Here is a 16,917-nt window from a genome sequence, read left to right on the forward strand (position 1 = left end):
TGGTCATATGGATATTTATATCCAATGTTTAACTCAAAGTTTGTCATTGCTTCTCTAATAAATAATATAGAACTCTCACCTCTCTAGGGTTGATGTTTAATAATATGGAATAGAGAAGAATATATATTCCTAGGGTTGATCTCCTTGTCATGTTTCCAAGAATTAAGTGGAATGCATACCCTGAGGTTCATGGTAGGATCAAGGATTAGTTTAAGGCAGGAAAAAGATAAGTCTGGAATAGTTTCTCCATTTTATTGTTACTTGATTTGCAATTGAATAGATGTTCATATATTATGGCAAGGATTACCATATTATGATCTTTTATAAGATCAAGCAATTTATCATTGAGTAAAGCGTTGTTGTGTTAGTTTTAATTCCATTTGATCTAACCCCTTAGATCAAATCATATCTACCCAAAACAAAGTTTTACATTGAGGTTTATAATGCTTGACTTGGTGAGCTACTTCAGTTCCACCAAGGTCAAGTGAAACTTCAGTTACTGTGACTGTTTTACTTTAAAGCGCGAAAATTCCCCGGATTTTCTATGCATGAATGCAATGCACACATCTGTTTCCTCTATTTTTGTAACCCCAAATACTGGGATATTACAGTTTCTGAGAAACAAACTTGCGAAACTTTATTCTTATAGATAAATTATAGTAGCAAATTACAATAACCTCTGAACTAAAATGATCATGGATCATTGGTGTAGGGAGGACGTACCCAGCCATATTATTTTGTTAGAATAGAAAGAGTGGAACTAGCGCCAGCTAAGAAGGAACTTGCATCACAATTTTGTAATTTAGAGAAAAACAAGCGCAGATGTTCTTTAAACTAGAATGGGGCCGGTGTAGACGCCAAGTGCATCGAGAGCAGCTCCAAATCGGCCGAAGAAGCCCAGAACACATGTATTTTCTGGCACGGTTTCGTCAAAACGTTGTCCCCGCTCCAGTCCAAAAGGCCCATATGATTTAATGTTTGTGACAAGAACAAGTGAAGATATAACATTGTCAATGGTCCCTGATACTCTCTTCACGAACTCTTTAGGGCCCAGCACGATCTGTAAACAACACGGAAGAAAATAATCAATGAACGGAAACGTCATGTTATGTAGTTCCTCAGCTTACTATTGTAAGACATTTGTATATATATATATATCAATTTGAATTAGATATGGACCAAATGAGTGAACTTACACAATGAAACATTTCTAGATACATAAATTTTGGAAAATTCTAAAATTTCCTGTAATATTTAACAAAAGGAGTACTAAATGTTCCATAGACGAATAAATCTAAAAGTAAACTCACGGTTTGACTGTTGCCCCCACTGCCACCCCAAGGACCTTCAGTGTGCCTATTCCCGTGAGTGTCAACATAAGAAAACGCAAGTGAATCGACATACGAGCTGCTCTTGATCGTGATGCTCTCCAGACGGAGTAGTGAGTCTCTTACATTCATTTCTTTAGCGAAACCTCCATTTCCACCCCATGGCCCCATCTTTACTTCCTGCATTGACAACGTGTATTAGAAATTCTCATATGGATAATATGTGTCATCAGGTTGCATCTATGGGTGAATGAACCCAGACAAAAAAGTATATATATGCCTCTAGGATGGGGCCGGTGTAAACACCAATTGCATCGATAGCAGCTCCAGATCGGCCGAAGAAGCCCACAACACATGCATTTTCTGGCGCGGTTTGCACAAAACGTTGTCCCTGCTCCTGTCCAAAAGGCCCATACGTTTTGACGTTGGTGACAAGAACAAGTGAAGATACAACGTTGACAATGGTCCCTGATACTTCCTTCACAAACTCTTTAGGACCCAGCTCGATCTGTAAATAACACGGATGAAAAGAATTAATGAATCGTAATGTTATGTACACCTTCCGGTTTATTCCCTCCGTTCACGAATAATGGCACTTTTAGTTAGCCTTGTCCTAGCTTTGAACTTATTTAAATTTAATTAACTCTATAAGGAAACGTAGCAACATTTATGACACTATATACTAATTTTTTTTAAATGTAAGTTTAATAATCTACCAATTTGACATCATATATGAAGGTGGCTCGGCAGTTCGATGGTGGTGACGACTTTAGTAGCGTTCACATGAGGTGCTCTCTACGACTCTACTAGATCGGATGAGCACTCCCGTTTCACTTAGTGGGTGTCTCGGGGTATGCGATGTTCCTGACTCCTAGTTGATATGGGTTTTCCGTGTTTCCATGGATTAAGACCATGTTGGCCTGTTTTTTTCTCATTGTCAGATTTGTAGGTGTTGTGTGGTGGCTCCAGAATTTTGATGTATAATATTTGTCACACCTTTGTTGAATAAATTAATAAATAAATCTATTTGCATCAGTCGATGCAAAGGCCGAGGCTATGTCTCCATTTCGAAAAATATATGTTGGCACTAATTTTTCATAAAGTTACTCAAGTTAGAAATACACTTATTTGTGGACGGAAGGAAAGGTATACACGCAGTTAAAATTTTGAACTAATTTTATCAACCAAAATATGAGATATATGCCATAAAAGATAGACCACTAGCTAGGTTCATATTCGAGATAGGTTTCCAATGGTATGATTTCAGTGACATATACTTTATATTTTTGTATTTTTTTAAACTACGTGCAAGCCATATAAACTGTACAAGCGGATTACTAAGTATATCCAAAACATAGATTGAGATATCTAAAAGTAAACTCACCGTTTGAGTGGTGCCCTCACTGCCACCCCAAGGACCTTCAGTACGCCTATTTCCATGATTGTCGACATAAGTAAACGCAAGTGAATATACGTACGAGCCACTCTTCAGTGTGATGCTCTCCAGACGGAGCGATTCTCTTACAACCATGTCTTTAGCGAAACCTCCATTTCCACCCCGTGGCTCCATCTTTACAGGCTGTATTAGTGCTAACATGTATTAGAAACTCTCATATGGACAATATGTCTATGTATCATGTGTCAGATTAGCTCGCTCCATGCATGAGGGAACCAAAGACAAAAAGTGTATATACCACCGGTAGGGACGACGCAAAGTTGGGGCACAGGACACGGATCTCAAGCTCCCTGACCCTAGTTTTTCCATTGTCTGACTCCAGGACCTTCTTGAAGCTGAAAACGCCTTGTGCATACGCAAACTCTCCCGTCCCACCGAGGATTGCGCATTTACCATCCACAAGTGCTTCAAAATTTCCAAGTACGTTAAGGCTGGAATCTTTAAACCTAAAGCAATGCAGTATACACATATAATTAGTTAATATATCACAAAAGCAAGCATGCACACACAAAGTTGTAATCTCTCTGTTTTATATTAGTTATCATGTATTCTTATAATTTTATAATTCCTCCAATCTGCAATAAGTGTCGTGCTTGTGATTTGGTTTAAAATTTGAAAGTAAAAGCACAACGGTTATAAATTAGAGGGAGTACTAAATTAGGACCAATTAATATGGAATAGAGGAACTAGCTATGTTACCGTCACATCACACATTTTAAGAAATGGGAGTAACATAGGTATAATAATATCACACATTCCAAAAAAAATTTGGTGACATGGCATAACAATAAATGAAGAAAAATAGTGAGGTGGTAACTGCTATGTTACCGTCACATCACGCATTTCAAGATAAGATGAGTCTACAATCTAATAAATATGAATTTACATAACTCTACATATACTACTCACTATGAAAGTAATAACATGAAATAGTAACGTGTGCATGTTAGTACTCTATATTACTTCCCACTGTAACTAGTCTAAGTAATCACACGGCATACCTCTCATGCACAAACGCTATGTCGAAACAAATAAGCCAGGTTCCTTTGGTTAACCCAGTCCCCGTATGCGAGCCTTGAGCGCGTGCGACAAGCTTCGCATCAGTGCTGGGGCCATCATAGATGGTCCAGTCATGCTGGGGAAGATTAGGATTCACTAGAGCATTCATGTCCTGGCTCGGTGACTCTTCGAGGCGCTGCTGCATGTACAAGCCGCGGAAGAGAAATTCCTTATGCTGTAATGCATCATTGCTAACAGGAGCACTTTGCAAAAAGGAAGGGTCAGTCATGGCTATAACGATAGGATGGGCTGGATGCTTAAGCTATTGAGGTTCTTGTGTCAATGGAGGGAAGGGGTGAATTTATAGACCGGCTCAATGCACTCTTGCACTTAACTATTCCGTGCAGGTACCAGGTATACAGCTTGCACCAAAGAAAAATGAGCGCTATCACCACTTGTTATTTGTTAAGAATTCTAAGTTAGCTTCCCGAAGAGCCATCACAGATTCATTTAATGAGTCTAGGTCAATCGTGAGTTCCTGTACCATTATGGGGCAGCGTGATATACATAATTTACATTATCACCGAATTCGTACTACTCCCTTCACATGTTCCTTTGTTTTTAAATAAGTGGATATTTATCCTTAAGTTTTGTCCATAAAAGAGTGCACCAGTAGAAAAAATTGCTTCTCTCTCATCGCACGAAAATCAAACCCAATAATACTAAGCACATATTATCTTTATTTTCCACATGCAATTAGCTCATTAGAGGTGCAAGAGTTAAAGAGGAGAGAGATGCTGATTTGCATCTTCTCAATGCAATTGTCTCTCCACTTGATAATCTCTCTTGAAAAATCTACACGCCCACTTATTTATAGACGGAGGGAGTAAGTGTTAAAAACAAAAGCTAATGTAAGTATGGTCATTTGCCGTCGGCACGCTCCTGAAACGGCATTGTTGCATCTACGTATATGGTGACAGACTGTGAATAATGTTAAGAAACTTCGAAGGATTGTACTAATAGGTTAGCACATATGGACTACATATTTTACAGGAAGTCGTATATTTGCAAACAAAGGAACGAATTCTAGCAAATTTGAGCACCGATATAGCACACGGTATGAATTCGGTGATGGTGTAAATTATCTCACTCTGCCCCATATTGTCCAGGACCTCGAAGTTGAGCTAGATTCATTAAGTGATTCTGTGTTTAGCTCTTCGGGAAGCTAAGTTAGAATACTTAACAAAATACAAGTGGTGATAGCTGCTCATTTTTCTTTGGTGCAAGTTGTGTAAGTGCACAGAATAGTTGAGTGTGCAAGAGTACATTGAGCAAGCTGGTCAATAAATTCACCCCTTCCCTTCACTCAGTTCCTCACCCAAGACACGAGAACCTCTCTAGCTTAAGCATCCAGCCCATCCTATAGTTGTAGCCATGGCTGACCCTTCTTATTTCCAGAGCGCTCCTCTTAGCCATGAGCCGTTGCGGCATAAGGAATTTCTCTTCCACGGCTTGTACATGCAGCAGCGCCTCGAGGGGTCGCCAAGCCAGAACATGAATACAACAGTGAATCCTAATCTTCCTCTGCAGTTTGGCAACATCGTTGCTAATGACTGGACTATCTATGATGGCCTCGGCACTGGTGCGAAGCTTGTTGCACGCGCTCAAGGCTCGCATATGGGGACTAGTGAAACCGAAGGAACCTGGTTCATTTGTTTCAACATAGTGTTCGTCGACGAGAGGTATGTATGTATGTGAGTTTGTTTAATACTACAAAATATCATATTTGTTCATAAATTCTTCAAAAAGTTTGATCAAACTTTACTTCATTTGATTTTCTGAAAAAAATATAGGCCTTAAGTCTTGGGATGGAGGTAGTACAACATTGTGAGTGCGTGCTTATGTGATATGTCAACTAATTAGGGTTCATTTGATTCATCAGATTTGTAAAATAATTGTGTAAGATTTTAATCTTATGGGAAATTTTCCTATACAAGTTGTTTGATTCATATGAACACATCCTATAGAAACTAATCCTATAGAAATCTTGTAGTGCAAATCCTATAGAAAAAAAAAACATTAGGTCATACCTCACGAAAAAAATCATTTGCTACAATCAAACACATTTCATCTTCCCATAGGATTTAAACAGGCATGACATCCCCACCCTATGATTTTCCTATTCCTATGTTTTTCTATCCTATGAATCAAAGGAGCCCTTAGATTTGTATACTCGCTTATTGGTTTAGGTTTAAGGGTTCCAGCCTTAAGGTGCTTGGACATTTTGAAGATCCTGCGCACGGTGAATGGGCAATCCTCGGTGGGACGGGAGAGTTTGTCAATGCACAAGGTGTTGTTAGCTTCAAAAAGGTCATGGAGATGGACAACGGGAAAACTACAGTCACGGAGCTTGAGATCCGTGCCGCGTGCCTCAACTTCTCGCCGTCCCTGTCAGTGGTATATATACTTTTTCTGTGATTCATTCATAACACATGATACATGCATACACATATTATCCATGTGAGAATTTCTAATACACGTTAGTAATGCAGCCCGTAAAGATGGGGCCATGGGGCGGAAAGGGAGGTTTCGCGCAGGACATGATTGTAAAAAAATCAGTCCGTCTAGAGAGCGTCACGATCAACAGTGGTTCGCTCGTCTATTCGCTTGCATTTTCTTATGTTGACAATCAGGGGAAGAGGCACACAGAGGGTCCTTGGGGTGGCACTGGGGGCAAAATCCAAACCGTGAGTTTTCTTTCTATGTCCTGATTTACTACCCCTCCGATCCATATTGTGCTAAACCGACGGAACTTAATATGGATAGATCGGAGGAAGTATACATAATAACGTCCTTGAACTTCAATTCTTTTCTGCCGTGTTGTTTACAGATCGAGCTTGGCCCTACCGAGTTTCTGAAGGAAGTATCAGGGACCATTGACACTGTTGTGCCTGCCCAACTCACTATATCTTCACTTGTTCTCGTCACCAACGTCAGAACATATGGGCCTTTTGGACCGGTGCGAGGACAACGTTTTAACTTAACCGTGCCAGAAAATACATGTGTTGTGGGCTTCTACGCCAAGTCTGGAGGTGCTCTTGATTCAATTGGCGTTTACTCCGGCCCCATCCAAAATTCCTAGTTTAAAAAGGATCTGCCCACGTTTTTCATCTCTATAAATTATGAACTGCGATGCAAGTTCCTTCTTAGCTGGCGCTAGTTCCACTATTTTATTCCAACAATAATATGGCTGGGGTACACGTCCTCCCTACGCTAGTGATCCATAGTCATTTTCGTTCGAGTTTACCTAATGTTAGACTGAATCTAAACTGCTTGCAAGTTCGCTGTCAGGCGTTACAAATTCCACAATGTAATCAAAGGCAAAGGAGAGATCAATATTTTGGTAAATTACAGGGCAGATTTATATGTTGCACGGTTGAATCAACTTCATAACAAATGCAAACATAATTTTGATCGTTAGGAACTACATCAAGTACACACGTGTATTTCCAATTATTAACGTATGCACCGACGCATCTAGCTGCGCCGTAGTGCATTGTGTTTTGGTAATTACATAAAAAGTGAACAAGCACACCTCCACTCTCGAGGCCGTTATCATGCACATTGCTTCACTGGAATGTTACTGTACTAGCTTTCACGTGACCTCAAGTCCTCAACGTCCTCCTGAAATTTTTTACCATGGTGTGCAAAACGTAGTATTGCTCTTCTTACATATACAGAAGGATCAAGGAGAACGCTGACCATATAATGTGGTGAAGAATTTCCTGAAGATCACCGTCGCAAGCTGGCTGACTGCAGCATCGCCTCCTCTAAGCTATATCGCCTACTGTTGCTTTGACCCTCCTTATCAGCATCAGCAGCATCGTCGCTCCTTCTTTGAAATGTCGTGTGGCGTAGTTTAACCCGATATTCTTGCATTTCTGGGTCACCCTGCGTGGTGTTCTCCACACTCTGCAGCCCGTGGAGCTTCGTTTCCACATAGCGCATCGTCGGCCTGTCCTCCCCCTTCATCCTCAAGCACATTGCAGCCATTGCCGCTACTTCACTGGCTTCATCCCCAGCCTCCTCGGAGACCTGTGCATCTAGTATCTCACTGAGCCTATCTTTGTTCAACAGAAACATGAAGTGTGCTACTAAACTGACGCCTTCTGATGGCATGGAGGCGGTTGGTTTTTTCCTTGTAAGCAGTTCTACAAGCATGACACCAAAGCTGTAGACATCGCTCTTCTCTGTCAGCCGGCCTGCGTAGTAGTACTCAGGATCAAGATATCCATATGTTCCTTGGATGGCAGTTGTTACCCCTGATTGATCAATTGCAATACCTCTAGATGCACCAAAGTCAGACACTTTCGCTGTCAAACGATCATCTAGCAGTATGTTAGATGTCTTGACGTCCCTGTGGATTATCGATATCAAAGCAGACGAGTGAAGATAGGCCAAGGAACTTGCAACTTCAGATGCAATCCTCAATCTGTCTTTCCATGATAATGATTGAGGATCATCAGTATGAAGATGGGCATAGAGAGTTCCATTCGAAATGAACTCATAGACTAGTAGTGGAACTTCTGTCTCGAGACAACAACCAAAAAGCTTTACCACATTCCTTTGATTGATTTGAGAAAGGATGGCAACTTCATTTATGAACTCGTCGATCTCTCTTTTGATTGTGGTTTTGGACTTCTTTATAGCAACAACGTGTTGATCTGATAAAATGCCTTTGTAGACAGTACCATGCCCTCCACCACCGAGAATGCGAGCTCCATCAAATTTATTTGTTGCTTTCTCAAGCTCTTCTAAGCTGAAAATCATCCTTTCAGCTATATCTCTGTCTACTAATTGCTGGAGCAATAACCCACGGTTTTGCTTGAAGAAATATTCCTTCATCCTTTTGGCTTTCTGATCCTTGACCTTTTTTGTGGCAAAGATGACAGCAAGAACTAGAAGCAAAATAATTATGCCACTGCCGACTCCTATAGAGAAAATTATTCCTGCCCAAATTTACAAACAGCATCATCAAATAACATGCTTGCAAATTATGTATCCTAATTTAATTGTGTAAAAGAAGTGCCGTCGGTGTTACTTAAATTTGCAGACATAGTACTGTTTTGTCTGGACAATAAACATATCAGTGTATTAATAAATAAGCATAGCATTGCTCTAGATGCCAAGTCCTCGCGATATATTGCAGTACAAGCATTTTTCAGGCGGATGCCAACTCAGAAGTGCATGCAGGTGTCAAGAACAACAAAGGCTAAAGGGTATAACGCTTTGAGCTATCGACTTTTCATCTTGCCAACTGAGACATCTCTTAGATATGTAATATGTAGCTTTTACAATCTTTCCTTGCAAAAACACCATTCTATCAAAACTGATAAATATATGACTACAATTCAGTTCAATTCTTGCTTTTATTGTCTCTGATTATTTTTACAGAAAAATGAGCATGCTAAATTTCAATATTAGAGATGTCGAGTTTCTATCATAAGGAACTTCTTTATTTTTTACATCTACAGGTTACAAATGTTGTAGTATAATGACCAAACAAATAAATGAAGTGGTGACGAAAGAAGATGAACTAATGCTTACAAATTCTACGGTGAAGACTTACCAGCTGCTAGACGACCTCGCCCACCTTGGCATCCATTTGTCATGTACGGGTTGCCATGGTAGCCATCACTGCACCGGCAAACATAGCCGTCGGCACCATTTGTGGAGTTGAGGCACATGCTGTTCTTGCTGCGGCACCCAAAGTCTGGCCTCTGGGCGGCCTCTTCGCAGGGGAAACTGCCCAACGCCCAGGCTGCAATTGCAGGGACAAAGAATGGGCTCATGTCAGGGTAAGATGGGAGGTCAATGAAGTACTGCTGCAGGCCGTAGACGTTCGATCCGTCGGTCCACCACTCTTGCTCCACCATGTGCACGCTCGCGTTGAACGCTGGCTCTGGCGCCAGGGACGGGGTAATCGGGCATCTGCTGGCACCGTCAAGAGGGGAGAGATTGATGAGGAAGGACAGAAGGCCAACCGGAATAGATGGCTGGCAACAGCCGATGCCGTTGCACACGACGTCAGGCAAGAACGGTTCGCCGGTGCTGTTATCGATTGGACAGAAGGATGCGCAGGAGCCATACGTCCACCCGTCGACGATGTCCAGGACAACACGGAAGCCACACCCCACGATGACGAGACTGTTCGCCTTGGCTGAGAGCACGAAGGGGGAGCTGCGGCTTATGGCCAGCTGCACGTGGCTCGTGTTGCCGATGATGAAGTGCGAAACCCAGCTCTCAACACGCACCGTGCTGTTTGCCAGAGATATCTCGACAACTTCAGGGCCAGGACCAGGACTGGCTCCATTATCCAGGAACAGCTTTGGTGGATGGTACGTCTCATTGCAGGTGACCATGAAACCAGGACGGTAGCAGCCAGGGGTTGTGCCGAAGGGGTACGGAATGTCCAAGTCACTGCATTTGCTCTTGCAGCCAGGCAATGCGATGCTTGGGGAGCTTGCCACTGTTATGCCGCCCGCGAGAAATAACACTGCCGCCACGGCAACTAGAGCAAGCATTCTCATTTCGTCAATCGGAAGAATGAAGCAGGAGTCTCTCACAGCGCCTGTACCGGAGAAGGTGACTCTAAATGTTAGGCTGCAGCAAGAACTTTTGTGTTCTGGAGAATATTTTGGGGGAAACTGGAAAGTGATGACCATGAAACCAGTTTCTTTAGGATTTTGACATGTTAACTCCATCCCATGCCCGGAACTAGTCCACATAAGATTTTAACCCAATAGTTTGATGTTACGTTCATATATTACTTGACCTCTCAAGCAAGGCAAAACATTTATTTATAATGGTACTTGTCCATTCACACATAGAAAACTATTACTGGACTTCGCTACAGAATAAAATTATTACTCTTACGGATGTTCCAAACGGTATATACGTGTGATTTGGTTACTTTTGCTTCGAGGAGAAGGCATTTGGTCATACCTTGATGCCTTGACCACGTCAGAATACATAACCAGTCCATTATACTTTATGCATCATCAAAACCGAGATAGACTAATCAATACTATTTCTGTTGTACTATGTTACAGGTACCACTATATAACACTTGTCCAGATTGACAAACAGGGTTCCCAAGTTTGACAAGGAAAGCTGGAAAGGTACCTCCTTGTGACATGGTTAAGAAATATCCTGACGGCTCTGTATATATCTGACCAATTCAAGAGAAATATGAATGGATCAGAACATGCTACTTATGTGCTTAAAATGAGAATAAGCATCAGTGATTTACATTTACCTTGTAAATTAGTTCAGGATTCTTCGAAAGGAAGAAAACTTTTTCAAGAGCACGACAGAAGTCAGAACAGCTAATTTGGACAGAAGTGTTCAGATCATATATTTAAGAAATACACCATGAGATCTGCCAGGCCTATGCTGATTGGAAAACCCTGGTCCTAGTAGTATCATGATTGTGTATGCAGCAATGTTTGTGTCGGAATTCCATTATCACTAAGAGTTAATTCATTAGGTTCAATCAAATTATGACCTTTCACAGGAGCAGGACTACTTCTTTGGTCATGCTCATCTGACACAAACCGGTAATTTAACTGTATGGTTTAGCGTGTCACTCACCTCTGAAACATTCTTTCCCTACTGGAAAAACTAACGGAACATGTTGAAATCATTCGGGTGGTCCAAAATGGTTCCTCTTCTGAGATTGGACTTTTTAGTCTTTGCAAGCAACTTTAAAACCGTACAAGTAAAACCCTCCATCGGTCGCATTACTGTAATAACTCGTAAAGAAGGTCAAATGCCATTGTGGTTTGAATACACAGACAGTTTTGGAGTGGCGATTTACACAAAAATAACCCTTTTCTGAAACTATAGCACAGACTAACCTCTCCAGCAAACTATTTCACCCATCTAACACTTTTGTGTGGCGCCCCTCCCATCGGCGCCACACCTCACCGAGTGGCGCCCGTGTGGCCGGCGCCACACTCCCGTCCGACGTGGCGCCATGGACGCTGAGGTGTGCTCGAATCCGACGTGGCAGGATGTGTGGCGCCGCCCACACCGGCGCCACACTTTCAAAGTGTGGCGCCCGTGGCAGGGGCGTCACACATCCTGTTATGTGTGGCCGCGCGAGCCTGCCCCAGCCCGACCCAGCCATTCTCCTCTCTCTGTTCTTCTTCCCTCAAGAAAGGCGGCCGGCTCTCTCTCCCCCCCCCCCCCCCCCCCTCAAATCCCTACTCAAATCCGTTGAATTTCGTCAGATCTGTCCATGGAGATCGTTCCCAACCCGTTCCTTGAGGTAATCTTCTCCGTTCCCCTTCTTTTCATCCATTGATTTTGTGTATTTGGTTGAATCTACATGTGAAACCCTAGATGTGGATTTGGTTGATTTGAGGGTGGATGTGGATTTGGTTGGATGTTAGGGTTGTTAAAGTAGGAGAAATGGTAGTGTGCTAGTTTGTATGGGTAGATTATGATGATTATGGTAACTAATGAACACATGTGTGTATGTGTTGTTCCTATTATGCTAGGGGGATGGAAAGAATTGTTCATATTCATCATGTGGACAAGGATGCTTTCTTGAAGGGAAACATAGAGCCGGACCCGGAAGAGGTTGACTTGGTGTTTGACCTTAGCCCTAGCTTTGCGGAGGTGATAGCACAAGTGAGGGTTGAGTTGAATTGGAATGAGCCAAATGATGGCGTTGAGTTAGAGGGAAGGCATAATGTTGGGTTTGGAATGCACACCCGTTGGAAGACAATGCGTATCAACTCCGAGCAACGTTGGTCCGTTTACAAGGAGACGGTGGCCGAGTCACAAGACAAGGCTTTGGAGTTGTTTGCAACCAAGACGGTTGATGCTCGTATCGAGCTTGACCTTAACCGGCCCTCCTCCCCCGTTCAAGAGAGGAGTCCACCACCCATGAGCCAAGAAGAAGCCACCCAATCTCGCATTGTCCAATCTCCCATTGCCCAACAACCTCCGTTGGAGAAGGAGTATGACGAGCATGACGATGGTGATGATGGTTTCGAGATGAATGACAACAATGTCGGTGATTTGGATAAATATTTGATGCAAGACGAGATGGACCACTCCATTCCTTATTCCCGATGCTATGCGTAGGACTCGGATGATGATGGACCCGAAGAGGAAGTTGACGAGGATGGCTTGACGGCTAAGGAAGCCGAAAGAGCCGAGATCTTCAAGAAAGTAACCGGACGGGATATTCGGGTACCATTGTTCCGTGATGTTAGTCTTGCGGATGGAGCCGTGGTTGATGGTGGCAAAAGTTTACTTCTTGGAGCTAGGCCAATTTCCAAGAGAGATGTGGATGGTAGGACGGCTATGATTTCTAAAGGGCTCACGTTTGATACCTTCTTGGAATTGAAGATATGGTTGAAGGAGTTCTCCATTAAGCATCATCGCCCTTACATCGTTGTTCACTCGGACTTGAAGAAGCGGTACACGCTAAAATGTGTGGATAAAAGGTGCCCATGGGTTGTCCGTGCAAGACCTTTCAAAAAAGGGCCCTCTTGGCACATAACAAGTTGTGTAGCCACTCACATGTGTCGGGGGCCGAAGCTTGATGGCAAGGATGCGCAGCCGGACCACCGTCAGCTCACATCCGAGTTCATTGCATACAAGCTCTCGGCGGAGCATGAGCATTAGGTCCGAGCAAGATATGGTGAAATCCCGGTTTGACTACAACGTCAAGTACGGGAAGGCATGGAAGGCCAAACAAGCCGCATTCAAGATGTTGTACGGTGATTGGGAGGAAGCATACAACCGAGTCCCTAGGTTGCTGTTAACGATGGCCGCAACTAACCCGGGCATGGTGCATGTGGTGGAGCCTTCCGCAACCAAAATGACATTGCATGACGGTAAAAGAGTGAGGGTATTTCACCGTGCATTTTGGTCTGCACGAGGGCATTCGAACATTGTAGGCCGGTCATAGCCGTGGATGGTACCTTCTTGACCGGGCAGTACAAGGGCACACTATTGGTGCCAATAGCAAATGATGCGAGCAACCGTTTACTACCACTGGCTTTTGCATTGGTAGAGATTGAGAACAATGATAACTGGCAATGGTTTTTCCATATATTGAGGACGAGGGTCATACCACCCTCAAAGGAAGTGTGTGTCATCTCAGATCGTCATCAAGGAATTCTCAATGCGGTGGAGCTTGACATTCCCGGGCATGCTCCCTTGCACCACCGATGGTGCATGAGGCATTTTTGTGCAAACTTCTACCGGGCATGCAAGAGCAAAGAGTTGTCTGACCTTCTTCAAGATTGTTGCCTCGCTTACTCTGCGCCGCTTCGCAAACCTGTACAACGTCTTGCTGAAACACAAAGACCTCAACGCGGGTGGTCTTGAGTTTCTTCATAGACACCTTATATTTAACTCAAAGTGGGCAAGAGCTTATGATGAGGATGGGAGGAGATATGGTCAAATGACAAGCAACATGGCCGAGTGCTTCAACAATGTGTTGAAGGGTGTCGGTGCATTGCCCGTGACGGCAATAATTCAATACACATTTGAGAAGTTGAATGTCTATTTCCAAAACTATGAAACGGAGAAGGAAATTGCTAGGAACTGCGAGTACCCAACGAAGGTTGAAGAGTTCATGGTATTGCAGGCGAGGAAGGCGGACTCCCAAACGGCTACATGTTATGACAATGTTGACTGGGTTTACCAAGTGAATGAGCCGGGAGGCACCACACAAGGTGGTGTCCAACACGGAGGCCGGGCTTTCCGTGTGTCCCTAAAGACATGTGAATGCACATGTAGGAGGCCCTCTTTGCTTCATTTGGCTTGCTCCCACTTGCTAGCAGCGGCACGCACTAGACGTGTCGACTACAATAACCCGCTCACCGTTCGGGAGTCCGAGTTCTCCATCGAAGCCACAAGGAGGACATGGGTTCCAAGGTTTTCTCCCTACTTGGATCAATCACAATGGCCGGAGTATCATGGAACGCAAGTTTGGCCAGATCCGGAATGGAAGGTTGTGAAACGTGGAAGAAGAAAGACAAAGAGGTATCACGGAGATATGGATAGATGGGGTCATTCGGGAAACAAGTTATTCCAAGAGGCTCGCGAGCCAACTAATTGTGGATCATGCAATAGTAAGGGCCACAATAAAAGGAAATGTACATCCGGCAAAAAATCAAAGGGCAATGATGCTAGCACAAGTCAAGCATCAAGTAGCCAACAAGCTTCAAATCAACCTCTAAGCCAACAAACCCCAAGCCAACAAGCTCCAAGCCAACAAGCTCCAAGCCAACAAGCTCCAAGCCAACAAACCCCAAGCCAACAAGCTCGAAGCCAACAAACCCCACGGCAACAAGCTCCAAGGCAACAAGCCCCACGGCAACAACCTCCAACGCAACAAGCTTCAAGGCAACAAGCTCCAAGCCAACAAGGTCCAAGCCAACAAGCTCCAAGGCAACAAGCTCCAAGGCAACAAGCCGCAAGGCATCAACCACAATGGCGACAAGCTCCAAGGCAACCAAGGATTCATGTAGGGCTTAGCAGAGGTCGCCATGGTGGACGTCGGGGTACTAGTATGCTAGGATACCTAGCGGGGCCTTATCCGTATGTGTCTCCAAGTTACTAATTGCATTATACTATCTATTTTCCTATTCCGTGACTAACTTTGGTTTTTTCAATTTTGTTTACAGGTATGGCAACTCAACCCACCAAGGGGAAGGGGGCGTGGGAGGGCAATGAGAAGGAGGAGTTGGTTTGGGAGGAGGCTTTGAGGACGGTGCGGAAGAGGGAGAAGGAAGAACTTGAGAGGAAGAGACAGGAGGAGGTAGCTAAGAAGAAGGCGGAAGATGACCGTATGAAAGGGAGTATCAAGAATACCTATGGCGCGAGAAGAAGAGGAATGAGAAGCTCCAGGCCGAACGGGACCGTCTATGGAGGGAAAAATTCCAGAGGAACTGGCAACTTGCTCAACTAGCGAGGGAGAGGGCAAATAGGATGCACCTAGAGGAGGTGGCTAAGGAGGCAGAGCGCATAAAGGAGGAAAGAGCTCAAGCGAAAGCTTCAAAGACGGAGGAGCGCCACCATTTCTTCGACTCCGTGGTTCAGTTGGCTCGGGACATAAGGGAGAAGGAAGAACTGGCGGAAGAATCTAAGAAGAAGAAGGCGAGGGGGGAGGGAGCCTTTGCCACGCAGTGATGTCCCTTTGGCTATGTTGTTGTTGTCAAACCTTTATGTTGTCGAACCATGATGTTGTGTGAAACTTGATCTTCTCGAACCTTCATGTCGTTGAACCTTATTGTAATTGGAACCTTGATGTCGTCGAACCTTATTTGTTATTTGAATCATTATGCTGTGTCGTACATATTCTGTGCAAGTCAATGTTGTATTCAAAACTATTGGAATATGGTAGAATATATCATGGTTTAGCACAAGTCAATGTGTGGCGCCCATGGTATAGGCGCCACACAGTGTGGCGCCCATGGCGTCGGCGCCACACATGTCAACTTATATCACCTTATACGTCGAAAACATCCAGGGGCTCCGGACGATTAGTCCTTAGCCGTTTTGGAGAGCCTCTTTGTGTGGCGCCCGTGGCACCGGCGCCACATGGTGAAGTGTGGCGCCCATGGCGTCGGCGCCACACATGTCAACTTATATCAACTTTTACGTCGAAAACATCCAGGGGCTCCGGACGATTAGTCCTTAGCCGTTTTGGCGAGCCTCTGTGTGGCGCCCGTGGCGTCGGCGCCACATGGTGAAGTGTGGCGCCCATGGCGTCGACGCCACACAAACAGGGTCGCCAAAACGGCTAAGTCCCTAGAGAATTGTCTTACAGTATGTTTTGTGCAAACATAACAGGATGTGTGGCGCCCCTGCCACGGGCGCCACACTTTCAAAGTGTGGCGCCGGTGTGGGCGGCGCCACACATCCTGCCACGTCGGATTCGAGCACACCTCAGCGTCCATGGCGCCACGTCGGACGGGAGTGTGACGCCGGCCACACGGGCGCCACATAGTGAGGTGTGGCGCCGATGGGAGGGGCGCCACACAAAAGGGTTAGATGGGTGAAATAGTTTGCCCGAGAGGTCAGTCTGTGCTATAGTTTCAGAAA

At 44.2% G+C, this 16,917-nt stretch overlaps 3 protein-coding genes across 3 annotated transcripts; 1 reads left to right on the plus strand and 2 right to left on the minus strand.

Annotated features, from left to right (window-relative positions):
• Positions 1-618: 618 nt before the first annotated feature.
• LOC127316899 (agglutinin) lies at positions 619-4,111 on the minus strand. The gene is made up of 6 exons (XM_051347369.2): positions 3,786-4,111; positions 3,023-3,230; positions 2,713-2,907; positions 1,609-1,836; positions 1,311-1,508; positions 619-1,060 (listed from the first exon to the last, which is right to left on the minus strand). Exons 1-6 carry the CDS (start codon positions 4,070-4,072, stop codon positions 830-832), a joined length of 1,347 nt encoding a protein of 448 aa, XP_051203329.1. The 5' UTR covers positions 4,073-4,111; the 3' UTR covers positions 619-829.
• Positions 4,112-5,128: 1,017 nt separating this feature from the next.
• Positions 5,129-7,214, plus strand: LOC127316898 (uncharacterized). Its single transcript, XM_051347368.2, has 4 exons — positions 5,129-5,525; positions 6,033-6,240; positions 6,336-6,530; positions 6,674-7,214. The coding sequence occupies exons 1-4, from the start codon at positions 5,218-5,220 to the stop codon at positions 6,923-6,925; spliced, it is 963 nt and encodes a 320-aa protein (XP_051203328.1). The 5' UTR covers positions 5,129-5,217; the 3' UTR covers positions 6,926-7,214.
• An 82-nt stretch (positions 7,215-7,296) lies between these two features.
• Positions 7,297-10,601, minus strand: LOC127316897 (wall-associated receptor kinase 3). Its single transcript, XM_051347367.2, has 2 exons — positions 9,413-10,601; positions 7,297-8,792 (listed from the first exon to the last, which is right to left on the minus strand). The coding sequence occupies exons 1-2, from the start codon at positions 10,569-10,571 to the stop codon at positions 7,576-7,578; spliced, it is 2,376 nt and encodes a 791-aa protein (XP_051203327.1). The 5' UTR covers positions 10,572-10,601; the 3' UTR covers positions 7,297-7,575.
• Between the last annotated feature and the right edge of the window lie 6,316 nt (positions 10,602-16,917).

Source organism: Lolium perenne, chromosome 7, assembly GCF_019359855.2.
Source record: "Lolium perenne isolate Kyuss_39 chromosome 7, Kyuss_2.0, whole genome shotgun sequence".
Taxonomy (NCBI): domain Eukaryota; kingdom Viridiplantae; phylum Streptophyta; class Magnoliopsida; order Poales; family Poaceae; genus Lolium; species Lolium perenne.

Excerpts from the sequence above, each read along its gene's own strand:
- LOC127316897 (XM_051347367.2), bottom strand. The coding sequence starts at position 10,571 with ATGTGGACTAGTTCCGGGCATGGGATGGAGTTAACATGTCAAAATCCT. Across the intron at positions 8,793-9,412 it reads GCGAGGTCGTCTAGCAGCTG|GAATAATTTTCTCTATAGGA; the intron begins GTAAGTCTTCAC and ends AAATTTGGGCAG.
- LOC127316899 (XM_051347369.2), bottom strand. The coding sequence starts at position 4,072 with ATGACTGACCCTTCCTTTTTGCAAAGTGCTCCTGTTAGCAATGATGCA. Across the intron at positions 3,231-3,785 it reads ATAGCGTTTGTGCATGAGAG|GTTTAAAGATTCCAGCCTTA; the intron begins GTATGCCGTGTG and ends GCATTGCTTTAG. Across the intron at positions 2,908-3,022 it reads TTGCGTCGTCCCTACCGGTG|CCTGTAAAGATGGAGCCACG; the intron begins GTATATACACTT and ends GCACTAATACAG.
- LOC127316898 (XM_051347368.2), top strand. The coding sequence starts at position 5,218 with ATGGCTGACCCTTCTTATTTCCAGAGCGCTCCTCTTAGCCATGAGCCG. Across the intron at positions 5,526-6,032 it reads ATAGTGTTCGTCGACGAGAG|GTTTAAGGGTTCCAGCCTTA; the intron begins GTATGTATGTAT and ends TTATTGGTTTAG. Across the intron at positions 6,241-6,335 it reads TCTCGCCGTCCCTGTCAGTG|CCCGTAAAGATGGGGCCATG; the intron begins GTATATATACTT and ends TTAGTAATGCAG.